This window comes from Mastigoproctus giganteus, chromosome 6, assembly GCF_048544385.1.
Source record: "Mastigoproctus giganteus isolate SK-2022 chromosome 6, ASM4854438v1, whole genome shotgun sequence".
NCBI classification, from domain to species: Eukaryota; Metazoa; Arthropoda; class Arachnida; order Uropygi; family Thelyphonidae; genus Mastigoproctus; species Mastigoproctus giganteus.
In genome coordinates, this window is record NC_143580.1 from 9,993,502 (window position 1) to 10,017,130 (window position 23,629).

The 23,629-nt window shown below is 35.3% G+C and overlaps 1 protein-coding gene across 2 annotated transcripts in view; it reads right to left on the bottom strand.

Annotated features, from left to right (window-relative positions):
- Positions 1 to 23,629, bottom strand: part of LOC150083896 (syntaxin-6-like) — a 41,091-nt gene that overhangs the window by 10,631 nt on the left and 6,831 nt on the right. The window contains exons 2-5 of one of the 2 annotated variants that reach the window (XM_090374936.1): positions 16,353 to 16,519; positions 11,075 to 11,169; positions 1,711 to 1,758; positions 74 to 181 (exon numbers count right to left, since the gene is read on the bottom strand). In XM_090374936.1, the coding sequence (XP_090231062.1) occupies positions 74 to 181; positions 1,711 to 1,758; positions 11,075 to 11,169; positions 16,353 to 16,519 (418 nt within the window). The remainder of the gene's footprint in view (positions 1 to 73; positions 182 to 1,710; positions 1,759 to 11,074; positions 11,170 to 16,352; positions 16,520 to 23,629) is intronic. The other variant, XM_090374935.1, reaches the window with a different exon arrangement.

The window sequence follows — 23,629 nt, forward strand, 5'->3', positions numbered from 1 at the left end:
CTAATTAGAGACAAAATTATTAAAATTAAAAATTTTAAAGTGAAAGGAGATCCAAATAAATATAAAATCAAACCTGTACCTGCTGCTTCTGCTGATTCTCTTCAATGAAGTATGTTGGACTCTCTGATTCATTCTGAAGCCTTGTATACTTTGCCTGTCCAGACCCTGAACTAAGAATACTCTGTAAATATTTTAATTCTTAAATTTGTAATGTGCATAGTAAATAATTTGTTTGGACTTAGAAAATTTTCTTATAAACTAGAAAATTTAAGGATATAGAAAAACACTTACTAAAAAGCAAAGTAATTTAACTATTCTCACATAAGCAAAAACAGTAAAAACTGATCCTTTATGCACAGTGAAATTCATATGGTTTAGCAATTCTTCATTAATTAATTCTTTATGGACCATGTAATATCCTTCTATTGACACACTAATTAACAGAAATTAAATTTTTGACAATAGGTTCGGAAAATGTATTTTTAATTATCCCACATACTATGGTATTTTACAACCACATAGGTTAAACATTCTGAATTATCCCCTCCTCCCACACCCACTGACACTAGAAAGGTTGTATGTTTGTTTGTTTGTTTGTTTGTTATTTGGTTTTTAGGAGCATTAGCAACTAAGGCCATATTGCTCCGGGAATATGCGGTGGTCATTCTCTGACCTTTCTGCATCCTCCGTATTTGGTGGTGAAGGGCTCGAACCCCGGTCTAATCAAGAAGCGTATGCTATGCACTGCTGCTCCTTCCCACCTGGCTACGGAGGCGGCTCAAAAAAGAAAGGTTGTATACAAATGCAAAGGGCAGCTATAGTCATCATTAAGGGAATGCAACAGTAACAAAATATCAGTGATTTGCTTCAGATGCAATATCAGTCATTTTCACTGCCTGCCTGCAATCTATTCAACTCTTTCAAAGTAAACTGAAATGGCTGAACAGCAGTTTAACATTTTTGACCTGTAGCCAGCAACAAGAAAATATGGTAGAACATACTTGGTACAACAATCAAGATATGTACTTAGAGACTTATAGAGAAGGATCATAAATACCTTAGGTGGGAGATATTATCCCATTAGTCATCTCTGCAAATAGGCCATAGGGAGAATAAGTGTATCTGCTCCCCATATATAGAGTTGCATGACCTTGGTTTCTGTGGAAGAGCTGCAGCTCACTGATCCAATATGTTATCACTACTTATTAAAATACATTGTCCCAGCAATAAACTTTAATGCCTATAATCAAGTCATGTCTCATAGAAGAATCAGACAATTCCATAATAATTACACTGTGGAAATTCCATAAAAATGAACCCTATATGTACATTAAATACCAAAAAACCAGGCTTGCAAACACCTGAGGAGAATGATTATGCAGAAATAACAAGGCTGGTACAGACTCTTTAATCTGAATCTTGTTGATCATCTTTGAGATTAATTGTAATGGTACATCAGTGAATGGGTGGCACATTGCTCTTAAACTGTACAATTGGATAATGCTTTGAATGAGGAGTTGAAAAAATATCATTTCAGCTACTTAAGGTTCGTGGCTATAAATTACAGCCAAAATTCATATTATTAATTTCCTTGAAAAATATGATATCTGAATATTTTTGAGTCTATAATATAAAATAATATATAATTTTTATATAATATAAAAGAGCCAATTATAAAAGGGGGAAAAAATCTAATTAAGGGATACCTACCTGCCTTATTTTTTTTTCTCTGTTGTCAAACATCTTGTCTCTCATGCACTGAAAATATGTAGCATATAAATATTAGTCATGCTATTGTTTAAATATATAAATAATTTAAAATAATGCAAACCCCCACACACACACATACACACAATATTCCACTTCTTCAATTCTTTAAAAAAAAAAAACTTTGCTACTGGGTGGCACAAGATAACTGTCTAGCAATTTGCCTAAATGAGGGTAAAACTAGATAAAGATTTTAGGATATAAATAGCTCCCACTCTCTGGCACCTAATGGTTCAGCGCGTTGAAATAAATATACAAAAAGAAGTTAAATGCATATGACTGAAGAATCTCAAGTTTGTATTCATGTTTTCTGAGTGCGACTTGCCATCTATGATCTTGATAGCTATACTTATGTTAAGAAATACACTCCTACATTGGGTTTTTCTCATTAGGAATGCTGAAGATATAAATAATAGTAAGTAAAAAAAGCATATGAAAGAAGTAGTTTACAGTATTAAATGGCTTTTTACACAGCACATCAAACAGTCCCGATTAGACAATTTCCAGGAAACTGAACACTGGGGTTTTGCTCCCTTGCACAAAACAGGAAAGACAATAATATATAGAACACATTTAATTATAATATAATATAAATATAATACATACACCTTTATAACACTGATATTGCAGTACTCTGTAGAGTACTGCAATATCAGTGTTATAAAGTTACTCCCGCAGAGCATCTGTGGGTCTGTGCTGGATCTGTGGATGGCATCCAATCATGTCCCCCACATGCTCAACGGGGAGAAATCCAGAGACTAGCTGGTCAACATGTCCACAGTATGAAGACACTCAGAGGAAACCCCTAGGATATGTGTTCAGACATTTTCATGCTGAAAATGGTGTCAGGCACTCCAGTAAGAAAGGAGAGAGAGCAGCAGATTTCAGAACCTTGGTGAGAGAGCAGAAAGATTGACGTTGATAATCACTAATTATCAAACCCCACACCAGGAGGCCACGCAGTATGGTATTCAACAATGGCTCCAGGATCACTGCATTCACCACATTGTCACTACACATATGCTGCGATCATTGGGCCCCAAGCAGAAGCAGGATTCATCGCCGAACAGCACTTGACAGTATTCTGTATCCAAGGTGACCTATGCACAGCACCATTCCAGATGCCGTTGATGATGGTCAGCAACCATCCAGTCTCTCGAAGGCAGATAATCTGCCCTCTGTTAAAGTTGTTGACGTCGAACACGTCTCGGCATTTTCTATAATCTCCTTGCACTTCAAAGTCAGTTCCTGTGAGATAGAAGCCTGCTAACTGCATCACATATATTTTTCTTTGAACTCCATTATCTCTATGTTCGTTTTTATATCAGCAGAGGCTTCCACCCAGTTAGTGCTGTATTTGTCTTTACTGTCTTTACCTCAGTTCCACTATACTAAATCATCAAATGAACTTTACAAAACAACATAACTAAATACAGTAACCTCTCACCAATATACAACTGCAAGAGATATATGCCTCAAAATGATGAGGAACATATCTCTTCCAGTGTTGAAAACCAATGGTTCACAAGACTAACGTCCAATAGAAAATTGAGGATTAGGGAGGAAAAAAATAACAATAAATATGCCAATAAAAGACAGGCAAAAAAAAAAAAAAAAAAAAAACTTTAATTTATACAACCAAAAAATTGATGCTAGGCTTCACCCTTATGACTAGAAAAGAGAAAAAAAAAAAAAAAAGAGACAAGTACAATCAACCTACCTGCACATATATAAATGGGAAATATGTGCAACCTGGCATTCAACCTATTGTTTGTTTGGGGATTTATTAGGCGCATCGGCATCTGTGGCCATAGTGTGCCAAAATAAACGTATGATCTAAGAGGATAGTCAATATTTTGTGTATACACACAAAGTGTTGACTTTTCCTTTCAGGTTGCATCAATAACAACTAATGTTACTGATGCAGAAAAATGTGAAAATCTTTAAGACATTATGAAAACAAATCCAGATGCATCAGCAAAAAATGTACATGTTAGTTCAGAAACGAAAATCTATAGAGAGGCAGCAATACATCCATGCATGAGCTAAGCATTTCAATTGAGAAATACAGTTCAAAACCGGCAAAAATACAAGAAATACAGGATGAAAATATGGTATTAAGGAATGTACCACAGAGAGAGAGAGAGAACACTGCATCATCATCAGCCATTTTCAATCCACTGTGGGATGAAGGCCTCTCCAGAAACTTTTCAGTTCCTTCTCTTTTGTGCAATGGCCATCCATTTACTACCCACAAACTCATGAATTTGATCTGTCCATCTCCATTGTTGTCTTCCAGGTTTTCTTCTAGCTCCTCTTGGGTACCATTCTGTTATTTTCTTAGTCCATCTGTCATCATGTCTTCGAGCTATGTGTGTCCTGCCCAAGATCATTTTGTTCTTTAGTTTTGATAAGAATGTCCTTTATTTGAGTTTGCTGCCTAATCCACGTTTCTCTTCTTATCTAACAGTCTGATTCCCAATATAATTCGTTCCATTCTTCGCTGTGTAGTTCTCAGCTTCTCTTCCATTCTTTTGGTGAGTGTCCAAGTTTCACTTCCATAAGTTACGGTGGGGAGTTCATTATTTTATGTTTCAGACAAACTGGGATATTGTTCCTCAGTATGTGACTATATTTCCTTAATACTATCCATCCAAAATTTATTCTTCTCTTGACTTCCAGCCACTTATCATTATTACAGCTAATAACTTGTCCCAGATAAGTATATGACTCCACCTTTTCAATTACTGCTCCTTCAATCATTACGTCCCTTTCTGTGCCATACTTGTTCATCATTACTTTTGTTTTAGCCATATTCATCTTTAGTCCAAAATCCTTACTAACTGTGCATAACTGATTAAGATTTTCCTCTAATTCTTTGGGATCATGGCTTATGACCACAATGTCATCTGCAAATCGTAAATGGTTTAGGTACTCTCCATTCACATTAACTCCTTTCTGCAACCAGTCTAATCTTCTGAAAGCTTCCTCGAGGGCAGCAGTAAACAACTTCGGAGATATTGTGTCTCCTTGTCGAACCCCTTTCTCAATTTTAAATTTGCTACTGTCTTTGTCTAGTCTAATAAAGGAGGTTTAAAATAAAGTTTGCTGCCTAATCCACGTTTCTCTTCTTATCTAACAGTCTGATTCCCAATATAATTCGTTCCATTCTTCGCTGTGTAGTTCTCAGCTTCTCTTCCATTCTTTTGGTGAGTGTCCAAGTTTCACTTCCATAAGTTACGGTGGGGAGTTCATTATTTTATGTTTCAGACAAACTGGGATATTGTTCCTCAGTATGTGACTATATTTCCTTAATACTATCCATCCAAAATTTATTCTTCTCTTGACTTCCAGCCACTTATCATTATTACAGCTAATAACTTGTCCCAGATAAGTATATGACTCCACCTTTTCAATTACTGCTCCTTCAATCATTACGTCCCTTTCTGTGCCATACTTGTTCATCATTACTTTTGTTTTAGCCATATTCATCTTTAGTCCAAAATCCTTACTAACTGTGCATAACTGATTAAGATTTTCCTCTAATTCTTTGGGATCATGGCTTATGACCACAATGTCATCTGCAAATCGTAAATGGTTTAGGTACTCTCCATTCACATTAACTCCTTTCTGCAACCAGTCTAATCTTCTGAAAGCTTCCTCGAGGGCAGCAGTAAACAACTTCGGAGATATTGTGTCTCCTTGTCGAACCCCTTTCTCAATTTTAAATTTGCTACTGTCTTTGTCTAGTCTAATAAAGGAGGTAGTGTTCTCATATATTTTTTTCAAAATCATAATATGTGGGGTATCTATGCCTTGTCTTTCCAGTGCCCGAAACATTGCCTTATGCTGTATGGAGTCAAATGCCTTTTCATAATCCACAAATGCCAGGCACAATGGTGTTTTATATTCATTTGCTTTCTCCATTAGCTGTGATATTATGTGAAAGTGATCCATAGTTGAGAATCCTTTCCTAAAGCCAGCTTGCTTTTTTGGTTGATTCTCATCAAGTATTTTTTCTAAGCTGTTAGTAATGACCCTTGTGAACAACTTGTAGATGTGGGATAACAAGCTAATTGGTCTATAATCCAATTTCTGATTTATCTCCTTTCTTATGCAGCAAAACTATGATGCATTATTCCACTCCTTAGGCATCACACCTTTTCTAATGCATTTTGTGAAGAGTCTTGCCAGTTTCTGTGTTATGTCTCTTTCTCCCAATTTTAACAACTCTACAGTAACTTCATCTTCCCCCAGGGCTTTCTGATTCTTCAATGCATGTTCTACCTCATCAGGAAGAAATCGAGTATGTCATATGTGTTACTAATTTGTGATCCATCTTCCACACTGCTGGCATCATTCCCTCGCTCCTTGTTAATTCTCTATAGTAGTCTTCTGCTATTTGAATTATGCCTTCTCTGCTATCTATAAGTACACCATCACTATTCTTCAGTTTCAGTATCATTTGTCTTTCTGTATTACTGCTCATGGCTGCTGATTTAAGTCTTGTTTTCCCTTAATGCTTGTTCTACTTCTCTTGTGTTAAATCTTCTTATGTCTTCTCTTTCTAATGGCTCTGCATAACTCAGTATACTCAATTTTCTCCTTGTCAGTGTTTATCTTGCTCTTCGTTTGGCGCCTTCGGTTCATCATAACAAGTGTTTCTTGACTAATTTTTTCTTCTTCCCTATAGGTTTCTTGGGCTTTATCACTTTCAGAAAGTTGTAATATTCCTCGTCGATATCTTGGTCTGAAGCAGTCTGCAGAAGCTCAAACTTGTTCTTAAGTTCCAGTACATACTGCTTTTTCTCCTCTTCTGTTATCTAAAAGACTCAAGTATTATTTACTTGAGTCAGTTTTTTCCTTTCTTTTCCTACAACTATATCAAGTGTGCATCTTACCATTCTGTGATCAATTCCAACATTTACCTTATTCAGGACGGTAACATCATTCAAGATATATCTTCTGTTAGTGAGGATGAAGTCGATTTCATTAGTTGTTAATCCATTTGGACTCCTCCATGTCCACTTTCTGTTCACCCTTTTCTTGAAAAAAAGTGTTCATTGCCGACAGTCCTTAAGAGTACACTGCACTGGTCCCAAACTGTGTGTTCACTCTTTCAGCATGATATGAATATGGAATGCTTTAACTCAGGTGAGGCACCTGGTGAGATTTGCAGAAGGATATCCACATGAGGAAAGTATCAGTATTAGCCATAAGGTGCAAGGAAACCTGAGCCTTATGTTACACCAATCAAAAAAATAAGTAAATAAATAATAAAATAAAATAAACTACCTATCTAACTCCCCCTCAAAGTATGTAGAATGAAAACTTCATACAGATCTCAAATATGTGAGCTATTTATCTTACATATTTGAGATCTGGTCATTTTAGGGGAGGGGAACTGATGCAGTTCCCCAGGTCTATAAGGTTCTGAGATGGAGAAGTAAAATGAATAAAGGTGAAATTTTCACAGCTATAAATAATATCAGAGCTGAGAGGCCCATTAATTCAAATTATGGGCAAATAGGTTTAGAATGGATTGCAGGAAGTTTGCTTTTAGCCAATGAACTGTTAAGTACAGGAATAAGTTTCCTCTATTTGTCTAAGGCTAACAGTTTAGGACAATTTAAAGGTCACCTAGATAGGGAAAGCCACATAAGCAGTTTATTTTATTTTAATGACTTACAATAAGTGGGACCAATAACTGTCATGCTCTTTTGTTTAAGAAGACTGGACTGCTGCATATACATAAAAATTTGGTACACACATTAGATATAAACTAGTCTGCAATTAAGTCACAAAGTAGGTTAGGCAAGCTAAGGCAGATTACAAGAAGTCTCTGGCAAAGAAAATCGGCAAAGACGTCTTTACTTCTGTAAATAGTAGAAGGAAGAGGCTGAATCACATTAATCCACCAGCTATGAATGGATTAACTGTTGATGATCCTGCTCATGTTGCTGACAAACTGAATAGGTATTTTCCTTTTACCTTCACACATGAGGAATTTTTTTAGGGATGGGAATGCTAGGAGTGAGTCAAATTCTGGTGGTGATCTTGCGACAACTGAGAGGAAAGTGGAGGTGAAATTGTTGAAGCTATATGTAAAAAAGACAAATGGGATGGATGGGATATATCCAGTTATATTAAAGGAGGCAGCAACAGATGTAAGAAAACCTTTAGCCATGATTATGAGCATCCCTAGATTCAGAACTGGAGATATGCAAATATATACCCAATTCATAAAGGGGGCATCAAAGGTAGTCATGAATAATTACAGGCCTGTTAGCTTGACTTCTGTTCCAGGGAAAGCAATGGAATCACTGGTAAAAGAAGCGATACAGGATCTACACAAGGCTGCAATTATACTTCAGACACAACATGAATTTGTTACAGGCAAATCTTGTCTGACCAATTTGATTAGATACTACGCTGTAGTTACAAAGGAACTGGATGCAAAAATCACAACATAACACTGCTATACAAATTAGGGAAGTGTGGCATTAAGGGCAAGTTGCTGCAATGAATAAAGATATGGTTGAGTGGGAAAAGACAGCGTGGTTATCAATGGGCAATGCTCTTGAACTAATGTTATTAGCAGAGTCCTCCAGGGTTCAGTGTTGGACCCACTGTTTTCTATATTTATTATTGATACTGATGAAGGCATAATCAGGCTTAACATCTAAGTTTGAAAAAAATTATACAAAGGTTTGCAGGGTAGTTAATCACAGTAATCAGGGTATGCTACTGTAACAAGATCTCAACAAATTAGTTAGACGGGATAAGACATAGCAAGGTTCTTCATATGGGAAACAGCAATCCCAGATCAATTCATTTTTACAATTCATCAATTCAATCCCAATTCATTTTCCACTGCCCTGAGTGTGGCACTACACTCAGGACAGTGAAAAATGAAAAAAACCCATGTGTACAGTCAGATATGAAGTTCTCTAAGCACTGCAGACAGGCTGCCCAGGGCAGACCATGGGGTTTTTTCAATGATATACACTAATTTTGCCAGCAGAAATAGGGAATACAGGTCTGGAAGCCACATTTTAGGAAGGATATTGATCTGTTGGAACCAGTGCAGAGAAGAGCAACAAGATTGACAAGGGGAGCAAATGGCACCTGCAAGAAGATCTAATTGAGGTGTTTAAGGACTTGAATGGATCAAGTAATGGATCATAATTGATGGAATCATCATAATTGATGGAATCATCAATTATGATGGAATCCTTCCTCTTGTTCCAACTACACGCACGTGTGGGCATAAATTCAAATCAAGGATGGTTGCAGGTTAGATGTGCAGAAATCTGCCTTCAGCCAGAGTGTAGTTTTTGTTGGATCAAACTCCCATCTGGTGTTGTGGAATGGGTAATTTGAATAAATTCAAGGATGAACTACATAAACTGTTAGAGGGAATAGATAAGTGAAATGGGAAGTGTCAGCTTTTTTCCTTTTTGGCTAACGCTGTATAAGTTTTCTTTCTTGCATCATTTGCTACTACTAATAATAATAATAAATTTTCATTCCAGATGTGGGGACAGATTACTGTATTATATACACGTTCTAGATACGGTCAAACTTGGTTATAATGAGCACAGAAATAACGAGTCACGGCTGTAATGAGTAAAAAGCCATAATGATTTTAATTTATGCATATTCCCATACAATCGGTCACTGTTATAATGAGAATACTACACAGATATATCATACAAATTCTGGTAACTATGCAAACATTCTTAATTGCTCGGGTAGTCAATAAAACCAAATTCTTAGAATAGACAAAAATGAAAAGGGCGAATTAGCTTTTATGACCATCCACATTGGATTAGCGGACAGTTTATGACCTTGTCCTTTCGGGGACAGGGGCTATACAATAGGTCATTGCCATTCCACTTGTCAGGTTATCCTATTTACAGATTGTCTTGTATTCACTGAACCATAAATTTATTTTGGGACTTATAAGAATTTTGGGAATGGGGCTTCTAAGAACTTTGTATGTAGATCACTTTACTCTCATTTTAAATTAAATCAGTTAGAAACGAACCCTTCCTTTGGAAACATGTCTACTAACAAAAGAAAGTCTCTTGATTCATGAAAAAGTCGAAAATATTTGTGAGTTCAAATGTGGCGCAAAAAATGTTGAAGTGTCAAAAAGTTTTCTTTTTCCTCTTGAATAGTATCGCCATGTAGAAGAATATACACATTTACAAATCAGCACTGGAAAAGAACATAACCAGAAAAAAAATTTAGAAAGTGCAAGGTTACAAACATCGATGAATCATTGCATCAATGGTTCACTAGACAAAGAAGTGTTGGATTTTCAATAGACAATCCGATCATGAAGGCTCAAGCAGAAAAATTTGCTAAACAATTTGGACGAGACGATTTTGTATGTAATGACGGTTGGTTAGATTGATTGAAAAACCAAATACAAGCATATTAATACAAATAATATGTAGGCATATACTAATATTTTTTCTCTCTAATTTTTTTTTGTTTTTTGAATCTATATTTTTATCAACTTATTGAGAATTAAAAAAAAATAGGGGTAGATTTTAACTCATCACTGATATAGTGAGTAATGGTTATAACAAGGAAATTTTGTCAGTCCCTTGATGCTCGTCATAACCAAGTTCAACAGTATGTAATTCTGATAGGTATGGCAGAAAGAAATACACAATGTGAGCATCAATGCAGGAGGATACTATGGAAGAAAGGTACGGAAAATGGTGGAAACTGAAGGAGTGAAAATTTTCTCAGCCTGGTTCACACTAATTGGAACACAAGAACTTGCAATGGAGTGCAAACAGGAGAGATTGTAAGGTTTGTAGAATTACTGATATCATATTTTACAATATTTGCAAAAAAAGGAAAAATTTTTTTTTATTTAGGTATCAGCTCTGATGTTTACACCTAAATGATGAAGATGCAGATTAATGGTTACTTTGCCCAAACATGTTTGCAATTATTTAGTATTATAGGACTTTTTTAAAGAAAATAAAAACTTGAACTATTAATGAAATGAATGATTTAATGTCTAGGAACTATTAATGAAAGGAATGATTTAATGTCTATGTTATTGACACTAACTACATAATATAAATTGAAAATGTGACTACTAGTCAGTTCTAAACAGCTCAAAAAAATTTCAGACAATCACAGAACCCACCTATAAAGAGGGCTCAATCAAAATGTTAAAAATTATAATGCGCATATATATATTACTGAACTGAATAAAAAAAAAAAAAAAGTGAAATGAAAAAAATTTTAAAGAATTTTATTAGCATGCCACAAGCATTACCTGAACGTCTTCTTTTGTTCTTTCAATGAATGTTTTACGATTGCTAATTTCAATGTCGTCTATCTTAAACTTTTTGGGATTTTTTTCTACAATACCTGAAGCATTAGTTAAGGACCTTAAAAAAGCAATATTTTAAAGTGCCATGTAAAACATTTTAAATTAAAAAAAATTTAAAGAATCATTTTTAAATTTAAAATACAGGTTTAGTTTTTTAAAAAATTAAATCAATATAACTATGATTCTTTAAATTTTTTTCGATTATCCAGGCAAAAGTTTTTCCTAACCACTACAGATAATCAAGATTCTACTATAAAGAGACTGATTAAAATGTAAATATTGAGTAATACATTAAAAATTTTATATTTACTTTTCTCCAGGGGGCTCACATCTGGTGAGTATGGGCTTGGCACACCCAGGGTCCTGAGCTGGATATAATCATTCTTCTCTTTCCTCTCAGGGTAACTTGGGAATTTTTTTTGGCTGGTGCAGCATAAGCCTCAGGCTTCCTTGCACCATATGGCTAATAATAATAATAATATTCAGTAGCCAGTGAGCTCTGGACACTTCTTTTTCTCCAAAAGCTAAGAATTGACTTCAGATGGTCTTAGTTAAACTTATGCTTAGTACTACATCTTCCTTTACTGTTACTTTTTTTTTTTAAATGTATTTTTGCCCAAAACAAAGGAAGGTCATTCTGTTGCATTTATCATCAAATTAAAAATAAGGAACAAATAGGGTGGGGGGGTCAAATATTTACAAAATTCTGAGTGGGGGTATTAAATTATTTTTGGCATGTTCATAATATATCAATGTCAACAGAGTGGCAGGCACTGACCTAATGTAACACCTTGCACTGAAATAAAAAATGCAAATAAAATACCCTCAAAAGGGTACTTTGATTACATTTTTTTATTTCAATAGAAAGCAATTTGTATCATGTTTTCCACATCCTACAGCAAGCCTTCCAACTATGTGGCCCACAAAACTTTGTGGGCCATATTAGACATCCCTTAAACCTCATTCTTTTCAACCCAATTATGTCCTGTGATCATGCTCCAAAAAAATGTGCTTAATTAAGAATGCTGCTGTAGAGAATTTTTTTATTTAAAATTAATTAAATTTAATTTATTCTCCAGACAGCCAATGCCAATGTCAGAAGAGGTTACACATTCATTTTTACTGAATACATATTACATTATTAATGGCAGCCACTCACACAATGATTAAATACATGGGCTATGTATTTAATCATGTATTTAAATGAGACATTTTCTTCCCAGGTGTTATCCATCAAAAAATAAAAACACCATGATAAATACTTTTAAAAATTAAATTTATTTACTGTGGTGTATATAGTTTATAAAATTATAAATAACAGAATAATAAATACATTTATAATAAATATATAATAAATAATGAATTTATAATAAATAATAAATACTCCAATGTAACATAGAAATAAAAAATAATATAAAAAAAACAACTTTTTATAAAATATACAGTTGTGTATCTGCTGATTCAGTTACCCATGGTTAACCATGGAAAAGAAACAAAAAACTTAACACTTACTACTCGCGTGCTCAATATGATGCTTCCCTTTATTTTTTACGATGTAAATTTTAAATTGAATAGCTTCCCTTTATTTTTCACGTTGCATATGGTTTCATCACTAACATAACATTATAAAGGTTCTTCAGAGATTTAACGGATGCACCGTTTTCAAACTTGAATAATTTCAAGTTTTTGTTTAATTTGAAAGCAAAACTCTTGTGTTTGCCCATCACTTTCGCTATTTCTAAAAAAAAAAAAAAAATTCCGACATCCCTGACAAATAATGAAACAAAATTTGTCCTTTTGCAGTGTGACGGAACATGACAATTGACGTGAAGCACCAAATCAAACTAAACATTTGATCTCCCTCTTTTTTTTGTTTTAAGCTGTAGGTGTGAAGACAGTGGGGATTGCAAGATAATAGGTACACCAATCTCCCAATGGCTACTTATAACGCTGGTTCTTGTCGCTTATTTACAACTTTCAAAATATCTGTTTATACATATTCTAGGTATTACTGGAATTTTATGATTTCTGGTTGATTATTATTATTTATTTTATTTTTTTTAAAATTTGGAGTCTTGAAGTGTCCCAGTTAATCCAATCCCGGGAAATCGAGAGTCTGCTGTACTTTATTATTACCGTTTTAATGTTGGTAATGTCTTACTGTGTTTAATTTATCAATTATTATGAGTGTATGTACAGTACAAGAAAATTACATTATATATGGGGTCAGCAGGTGTTCGCTTATATCCGTGGTTTCAGCCATCCACAATAGGTCTTGCAATGTATCCCCTGCAGATACGGGGGGGGGGGGTCTTACTGTACCTTAATTCCAATAAATTCCATTAAAATATAAGGTGTGGGGCCTTTACCATTTTTTAAAATGAGGCATTTTATGTTACGGGGTAAAGGCCATACCTTATATTTTATCGGAATTTAGGTATATTTTTGAAAAACTTGTTGTTTATATTATTTTTCTTATTTTTATTAATTTTTATGAATAGAAATTTTCATACATTTTTTATAAAGTAGGATTCAAAATTTATGTGAAAAGATTTTCACCAACAAAAAATCTTTACACAATGCAAGGATAGACGATAAAATCTTGCATGCTTTATATGTATGTATTACATGCATAAAACCATGTAAGGCAGGTAGCTGATATGAGACATGTAATAGCTGCACAGTGGAACATGCGATGGATTAGCTCAAATTTAATTAGAAACATTATAATGTCAAAAGAGATTGTTTACAAAATTACACCCTTCTAACCAGATAAGAAGTGGAGAAAAGATCAAAAATCCAGATTAGGTATAAATCCAGGTAGCCGATATATGACATGCAATAGCTGCAATCTCTATTAGAAGTGACTGAAAAAGCTATCGGCATATTTGATGACAGAGGCAGTGACTTAATATAAGGTATATAAAAATGACTTTCCTCCACTAGACAGATTAAAACTGTTTAAATAAAACTGTTATTATGATTATTCTATTTTATTTGAATTCTTATTATTATTTTATGGCTGATGCAGAAAAAGTTTGCTTGCTTGCATCATTTGGCCTTACCAAAACAAGTCTAGAAAATCATCAAATTAGTTGGCTGAATAATATAAAAGAGCATTTTAATTCATTCTGAATGTGTATATTCAAATTTACTTACTTCCCTAATAACTTAACTTCTAAATTGGCATAATTATTGATAATTAAAAAAAACTTATAGTAGAAACAAATAAATATAGCTTGTTTTGTTGTTCATCTTGAGCACTATCACATTTCCTAAGAGTATATTATTTTTATTAAAAATCCATGAAGAAATTTTTAAAATGAAAATAATTGTGCATTTTATATATTATTAATTAATTAGTAATTAACTGTGAATTAGTCCTTTAATTTTCACTTCTATTAATCAGAGAAAATGTAAATATTCAATTAATTTAAGAAAAATATCAAATATACATGAAATAATGCAATGCAATGCAGACTACACTATTAACATTTATAGACTGAATAAACAGTATGTTGAAAGCTTGTGTTTGATAAGATTGACAGTGTAGATACTATAAAAGAAATGACATGAACAGTTTGATAAGATCTGCAGTTTAACTGGCAGAAACATTGATTTACCATTGCAAAAGCATAGGAATCGCAGATAAAGAGCAACAAATCACAATTCATCAACAACATTTTCTCATATGGCAGGACACCTAAAAATGTCAAATCTCTGTGCTCGTAGGAAGTTATACCTTATTTATATACAAACAAGCAAATATACAAAACTTATATACACACAAACAAAAACATACTGAGGCATATGAAGGTATTTGCAAAAAAGCCAAAGATTTCTTAGTCACATAGAGAACCAGCAATGAGAATTGGATTCTATTCATTATGATCCAAAATAAGCAACAGTTTGAGTAAAAACATTCAGATTCATTATGCCACCAAATGCCAAAGTTAACTGTTTGGCCATGAAAAAGTGCTTTTTTTGATTACAAACGTATTCTAAGAATGCACTTTATGCTACATGGTACAAATGGGAAATAAGGAAGCACATGTTGAAATTCTAAAATGCTCTGTTGTTAAATTTGTGAGAAACGACCATGAACTTCAATATGAATGGTTATGATAAATGGAAACAATAAATTATGTCCTCCAGCTCTTACATTTAATATTTTGTAATAAAAATGCAGACATTTGCCATGTTACAAACTGTAACTGAAAGTACTAGTGCAGAGATGTTCCATAATACCCCTACTCTCTCCAAACTACACACACTGCTTTTTATTTTCAAGGGAAAAATATGGAGCTGACGAAGAGTCAATTCAGACAAAGCCTCAAATCACCACAAACCATGACAATGAGATATATTAAAAATGGCTTGTATAATGCTTTTGATATACTGATAGTGCAAGAAAGTTTTTAGGAAAATATTTTGAAAAGTAAAAAAAGATTCAGATCATGAGGACAACTTAATGTAAGGCAACTTCAATCTGTGAATTTAAAGGCTACCCTCATCTTAGGAGTAAAAGAATGTTAATCATGCAGAACAATGCAGGTACTTATAGATAAAATCACTAGGACTGTATAAAAGGGTAACAAGAACAAGCAGTCTGATACTGCTGCTGAATTTGGGATTCCTCCTAACATGCTCTAAACTTATCTGGCAGTAAGGATGCAATTTGGAAGTAGGCATAACATACCCAATCCCTTCACATGAATGAGAAGCACAAATTATCCACATATAAACCTATATATATTAAAGTAGTTTTCTTCAAGAAAGAACATTAAATGGGATTTATGTGAAAAGGCTGAATTTATTTATAGTTGCTACCAAGAGTTGTACTTGGTAGTAAAAGTAAAAGTTTCATTTTCTTTGCTGTTACAAAATATTTAAAAGCAAAGAAAATGAAAATTTTTACTTATAAGTAAAAATTAAGTTTATAGTTGCTACCAAGGGTTGTAACTTATAAGTTACAACTCTTGGTAGCAACTATAAACAAATAATTCCTTACAGGATTCCATTACTAATATTTGATAAACACCAATGAGAAGAAATATTCAAATAGCAGTTCCTAATTCCAAATAAGCAGGAATAGTTATTTTCCATACTGCATTTGTTGCTTTTTTTTTTTTTAGTATTCAAATTAATATTTAAATTGTAGGTCCTAATTAATTCAATTAATTATCAAAGTCCTACACAAAGTTTTCTTAATGAAGGATACTGACAGTTTCTTCCAAGTCTTCTAGATCCCATTCAATACTACGAAGACTATTGCGCAATTCATTGGTTGTCCATTCCAGCTCTTCTTTGCTAACAATATTTAGATCTCGTAGTTCACACCAGCGTTGGTAAAGATCTTTCGTCTTTGTTACTGCTTTTACTACCTCACTAGAAGGAAAAATTGAAAACATGCCCAAATGGCCATAAATACATTAAAAAGCTACTGTTTTATTTCTAAACAAAATTATTTCTTTGTAAATATGCTGATATAGCAACTGTGAAAGATAGAAAATTAATATTGTGAGTTATTCCCAATTACATACAATTATCATCAGGCATTTTCAATCCAATGAAGGATAAAAGCCTCTCCAGCAACTTTCCAGTTCCTTCTGTTTTGTGCAATGGTCATCCTTGTAAATAATAAATGTGCAAGCTTGGAGAGTATTTAATCCATGGGCATTAATTCACGAAAGATTTATCCATTCATGGAGAAATTAATTATCTATTTATTACTTATATATATATAAGTTTGTACAGACTAACCTCAATGTTTTGGTAAATGTATGTCTAATATTTAAAATATATGAAATGAATTAAAAATGTTTATTTTAATTCTTATGATATTTTATAATTTTAATACAATTTTTATTCCTAAGAATATATTTCCTTAAAGCAGAAACATCATTAGATATTTTCACAAGCTTGCTAAGGCAAATTATCATGTAATAATTGTAATTATTGATTACAATTATTATTTCTGTATTTCACAAATAGGAACAAGTATTGGTATCTATTGCATAACATAACTTCATATACTGGCAACTATTTACAACAGTTGTCATTAACATTTTTTGCAGTACAGTCATGAATTCTTAAGTCCTTCCAAAAGCTTTATAAGAAACTGCAAGAATTTTCCTTCACAACACCAACTAATGATAAGTTATGGAAACAGATTTAACTCCCTCTATGTGCTCAGTACAGACATCTTGAAAAGTGTATATAAAAACAATTAGGAAATCATTATTTTTACGGCATGTGTAAACAGTGTTTTTTGTGTAAATGTGGTGGCATATACCTCATGATGTAGCTGCAGATAAGTTCCAATCAGTGCATGTTACATTGCTTGTTATTGTTATTGTTTGTTATTTCGTTTTTTAGGAGCATTAGCAACTAAGACCATATTGCTCCAGGATATGCGTTGGTCATTCCCTGACCTTTCCGCATCCTCCGTATTTGGTGGTGACGGGCTCGAACCCCAGTCTAATCAAGAAGCGTGTGCTACGCACTGCTGCTCCTTCCCACCTGGCTACGGAGGCACCCTGTTACGTTGCAGTTACCTTCCAGAGTGAAGGGTAACTGCAGCTTTAGTTTGTAGGAACAGTTTCTAAAACCATTGTGAATGGCATATGCATGGACAATGACTATGAAGACAACTGTAGTATGGTCCCCAATAACTGCCAAACACATTTCGCATCTGGGAGGTACCTCCGTAGCCAGGTGGGAAGGAGCAGTAGTGCGTAACACATGCTTCTTGATTAGACTGGGGTTCGATCCCGTCAACACCAAATACAGTGGATGCTAAAAGGTCAGGGAATGACCACCGCATATTCCCAGAGCAATATGGCCTTAGTTGCTAATGCTCCTAAAAACTAAACAAACACACAACACACATCTGCGATACATTGATAAAATTAAGATATCAATGAGTCCTTGTGAAATCAGTCACCACTTTTGTGTAAGTGCTGTTTTGAGCTGATTTAAGTATCACTGGACAGTCAGCAATATAGCTTTCTAAGGCCTCTTGGATATGCTCATGAAATTCATAATACTGTAGTCATCTGTAAAGAGTACACAGCAGCATTCCTTATTAGTCCAATTATGTTTGAGTGCCCTCATTCTTCTGGCTTTATGATGTCAGGCATTCAAGGATTTTATACCATAGGCCTTCTCACATGAAATCCGTGTCTGTGCAGACTATTTTGTGGTTGGTTTGATACCCATGTTCTTGTTGCTGCAAAGCATCCACTAGCATTCAAGCATTGGTAAGGAGAGTGTTTATATGTATGTTTAGATTTTGCTGGTGCAGCAGCCAAAGCTAAAAATATGCCAGAAAGGAGAGAGAGTTAAATGATCTTGCTTGGTGTTGTTAACAGTTTATAACCCTGACTTGAACATCTACAAATGGTCTGGGTTTCTTGAAACTGATTACACAAACCTGCTAATGACACTGACTGTTCCATCTCCATTTTCCTGATGACTCTCCAAGCAGTAGACTTGGGAAAATTGATATGAGATAGCATTTTCAGTTGCTTCAGATGATAATTGACATGTATATTGTTGTTTGTAGCTGTAATTGAAAAACTGACATGTATCTAGATGTGGTCAAACATTTAACAACAATTGCATGCCCGAATTTGTTCTCTTCCTATATTTGATGAAGAATTTAATAATTTACATCTGCATGTCAGTCAGAAAAATGCACACTGTCATTGCAGCCACAATGAATAAAGTGGATTATCCAATAAAATAAATTGTACAGCGATTCTGTAATTGCTTTGGCCAGTGTATATAGTAGATATGTCATCTGTTTGGGGAAGGGGAAAATTGTAGTAATCCAAAAGGGAAAAATCTTACAAAATTAAGCAAAAGATAAGGTGCTCTGTAATAATACCAAAACGCTCCCACCTAGCACAGGGCAGAATTTAAGAAATAATCCAATTAGAATGAAACCCACTATACAATATAATGAAATTTTATTAGCAACAAATACAGAGTTAAAAACAAAGAGAAGGTTACAGAAGTGTCCACCTTGCTTGTGTAGAAATGCATTCACTCTTTTTAGTATATGTGATACAATTCTGTGAAGAATATGTTCATCAATGGCAAGAACTGCAATTCTCAATATTTTGTTTCAGTTCATTCTCAGTATGCAAGTCATTTGTATAAACTTTATTCTTGAGTGCACTCCCCAGATAAAATCTGGAAAAGATTCATCTTATGCACCACACTAATAAATGCCCTACTGCTCCTCAAACAGGTGGGCAGGAGCAGCAGTGTGTAGCACATGCTTCTTGATTAGACCGGGGTTCGAGCCCCGTGAGCTACCAAATATGGAGGATGCGGAAAGGTCAGGGAATGACCACCGTATATCCCCGGAGCAACATGGCCTTAGTTGCTAATGCTCCTAAAAACCAAATAACAACAACAAAATAACAGCTCCTCAAAACAATGAAACTGCAATCACTTTTCTAAAAATATTTTACTTCACATCTAATGACATGTGTAGTTACCATAGTTGCTTTGGTACATAAGGGAAATTCTGCTGGAAGACAAAGATAATTGTAATTCCCTTTTAGAGACTAAGCAAAAAAAAAAAAAAATAGGGTGAGCAGAGCCAATAAAGTGTGTGTGTGCGCACATGCGTGCGTGCGGACAAAAGGATTTGTCTACACAGTCAACATTTTTAAAATATTCACAATCCATGAAATCATGCTAATGCTTTGATAATAACATTTTAAATCATTTAGATTTATATTTCTTAATGGCAAATATTATTAAGAATATAGCGAATGATATAGGAGGTTAATACTGAACTAACTTAACATTTTTTTTTTTTTTTTATGAGAACCCCAAACACGAGAGGTATTATAACCTATAGTACTTAGTACCGTGCTTGGGTTGGAGGTTGAGAAGACGAAAGAAGATATTTGTTGATACTGGACTTGAACTTCGGTAGATTATAATTTTCAGGAAATACGTATGAAGGAAGGTTGTTCCAGAAAATGGCAGTTGAATGAATAAATGAGGAAGATGAAAAGTTGGTTCTGTGGGTTTGAAGTTGGACAGTAAATGGATGTTGGCTGGTGGCGGCACGTGTTCGGATTGTTTTGAAAGAGAGAGCGGGAATTATAGAAGCCAATTCAGAAGAACAGTGCCCATGGAAGTATCTGTAGAAGAGGCATGCAGCAGAAACAGTGCATCTATGAGAAAGCGAGTGGAGAGACTCTGTTAGAGATGAATCATTAATTAACCTAACTGCCCTCTTCTGAATGGAATCAAGAAGCCTGAGAGAGGTTTTGGGGGCACCACCCCAGATGTGGGAATAATATTCCATGGCAGGGCGGATTTGCGATTTATACAGAGTGAGCAGCTGTTTGGGAGAAAAGTAAAGGTAAAAGCGAAAGAGAAAACCAAGTTTTTTAGATGCAGAGGAAGCAATATTTGTAATGTGCTTGTGCCAAGAGAGATTAGAAGTCAGGATAATCCCCAAAAGAGATATATCATTTTGCCTAGAAATCGGAGTGTCACTAAAGATAAGCATAGGAGCAGAAGAATCCTCTTTGCGAGATATAAGACAAGATTGAGTTTTATAAGGGTTGAAATCAACTAAGTTGTCTTTGCCCCACTGGAGAATTACCTGAAGATCGGCATTTAAGGAATTGGCAGCAGATTTTCGAGAACTTGAAGCTGATTGAGCTGGACAAGGTTTCTCAAAATGGAAAGTTGAATGCAATGTGCTATCATCGGCAAAACTATGGATAGGATTTCCAGTCAATGGAAGAAGGTCATTGATATACAAGAGGAAAAGAGTGGGGGAAAGAACTGAATCTTGGGGGACACCGGCATTAGTGGAGAAGTTAGAAGACAGAGAGCCATCTACCATCACTTTCAGTGAGCGATCAGAGAGAAAACTGGATAACCAATTACTAAAAACAGTTGGCAAACCATAAGATGGAAGCTTGTTTAGAAGACCTTTATGCCAAACACGATCAAAAGCCTTTGAGATGTCAAGAGCAACTACTTGTGTTTCACCGAACCTTCCATTGAATTAGTCCATAAATGGGTAACATAAGCCAGAATATCACCAGTGGATCGACACTGACGGAATCCATACTGGCGATCGTTGATCAGACAGAAGGTTTCTAGGTAGTTTAAGAGTTGGCGGTTAATTGATTTCTCCATTACTTTAGAAAGAGTAGAAGTAATTGCAATGGGACGATAATTGGATGGGAGGGATTTGTCACCCTTTTTAGGAACTGGCTGGATATGAGCAAATTTCCAAGCAGAAGGAAAAACACCTTTGGAATAAGAAAGTGAAAAAAGGCAGCAAAGAATAGGAGTAAGTTCAGGAGCACAGGTTTTGAGAACAAGTGGAGAAATACCGTCAGGACCTGGAGCTTTCTTAGCATCAAGATTCATCAAAATCCTTCTGATATCCTTTTGACGGAAGACCACAGGAGGCATTGAATGGAGCGTGTTAGGAATGGTGGGAGGTGTTTTACCAAGATCATTAATACACGAGCTCGAAGAAAAATGGGATGCTAGCAGGTCAGCTTTATACTTGGCTGAAGTGACAACAGAACCATCTGGTTTGGACAGAGGTGGGAGCAGAGATGGGCAAAAGTTGCGGCCAATAGCTTTGGCAAGACACCAGAATACTCGGCTACCATTAGGGCAAAAAGCTAGTTTTCTACTCTTAGCCTGTTCAAACTCTAGTTTGGACTGATTAATAACTGCTTTACAATTGTTGCGAGCTTTGGTGTAGGCAGAAAATGAAACTGAAGAATTAGAAACAAGCCAATTACGATATGCAACATTCTTCTCTTGGACAGCCTTAGCACATTTATTGGAAAACCAAGGTTTAGATAAAGGACGAGATTTTAAAGTGGAGTGTGGGATAAAGGATTCCATTCCTGCAAGAATAATTTCACTGACACGATCTGAGCAAACATTGACATCAGAAGTTTTGAAACAGTAATCAGACCAAGGAAAAGAAGAAAAGAAGTCTCGCAGGTCATCCCATTTTGCATTCTTGTAATGCCAAACAATACGAGGTTCGGAATAGCCATGAGATAAAGGTTCCATTGGAGAAGAGACAATCACCAAGTTGTGATCTGAAGTGCTAAAGAACCTCTCACTTCAACCTTGTACTTAGAAGGGTTGTTTGTGAGAAAAAGATCAAGCGTATTGGCTGTATGATTAGGATTGTCCGGTATTCTTGTAGGTAAATGAACAATCTGTGCTAGGTCATTAGTAATTGCAAAAGCCTCAGCATCTCGACCTGCTGGGTCGGTGTGACTAGAAAATGGAAGCCAGCTGGAGTTGTGAACATTAAAATCACCAAGGAAAATTACCTCACTGTTAGGAAAGTTGGACTGGAGAAAGTCAAGTTGCAAAGAGAGGAAGTCAAAGAGCTCCAAGTGATTAGTGGAGTTGGGAGAACGGTAGAGACAACAGATGAATTTTACACAATAAGGTAGAGAGATTTTAAGCCAGAGAAGATCAAAGAGAGGAGATTCCAAATTGCCAAGTCTTTGACAGGGAATATCAGAACGGACATATGCACAAGTACCACCTTTGAGGCGAAAGGAATCATACAGCAAATAATTTGGACATCTGAGATGAGCAGTAGTTGAATCAACTGATAACTGAGATTCAGTCAGAAAAAGTACATGGGGTTTGGAAGACTGCAAGTGGAAATGGACATCGTTGAGATTAGAATTGAGACCACGTATATTTGTGAAATGAATTAGGAAGTGCTTGGGAGGTTTAGATCTTTTCGCAGATAAGCTTGCTTTATTATTTTGACAATTCATGGTGTATTCAATAGTAAGAAAAAGTGGGTGGGACATGCTGTATGAAGTAATGAAATTTTTGGATATGGCGTACATGTGGTAAGAATATACCCAGATCCTTGACATAACGTGGCCTCGACAATGCTCCCCGCATACACACTACTCGGACTCCCTCCAGTCACTATCTGGCAGAGTAGAGGTAGCAAGATTATACACTAGCTGATCCGGAAGCTTCCTAGAGAGTTACCAATAGGTTCAGTCCGGTGTACTAACTAGCGGCAGGCCTGCGAACACCATTTTAGAGCTGTACCCTCGAAATGTAAGGAATATTGGATCTCGCCACGACATTCATCATAACCTCAAAAATCATCAATCATACTGCATGATGGAAGAGATAGGGAAGGGTTGGCCGGAACTTAGCTCTAGAGACTAAACATGGGTTCCACCACTTCAAGCCTCCAATAAGCAAAGTGGTGGTATTTCACCGGTTGATGAGAGTCATCTACCACCTAGTACTGCCTGGTAACATAGAGGGGCGGCATTCCTCCATGTGGTGTGGGCGCCACACCTCGACCCCTGCTTACGTTGGTTCACACCTGGGTGGTCACCCACCATGTACTTGTGCATGAAGGTTATACCCAGGATTACTAACAGTACCACCATCGTGAAGGTGCTAGCAGAGGATTTGGCTGTCATAGACCGT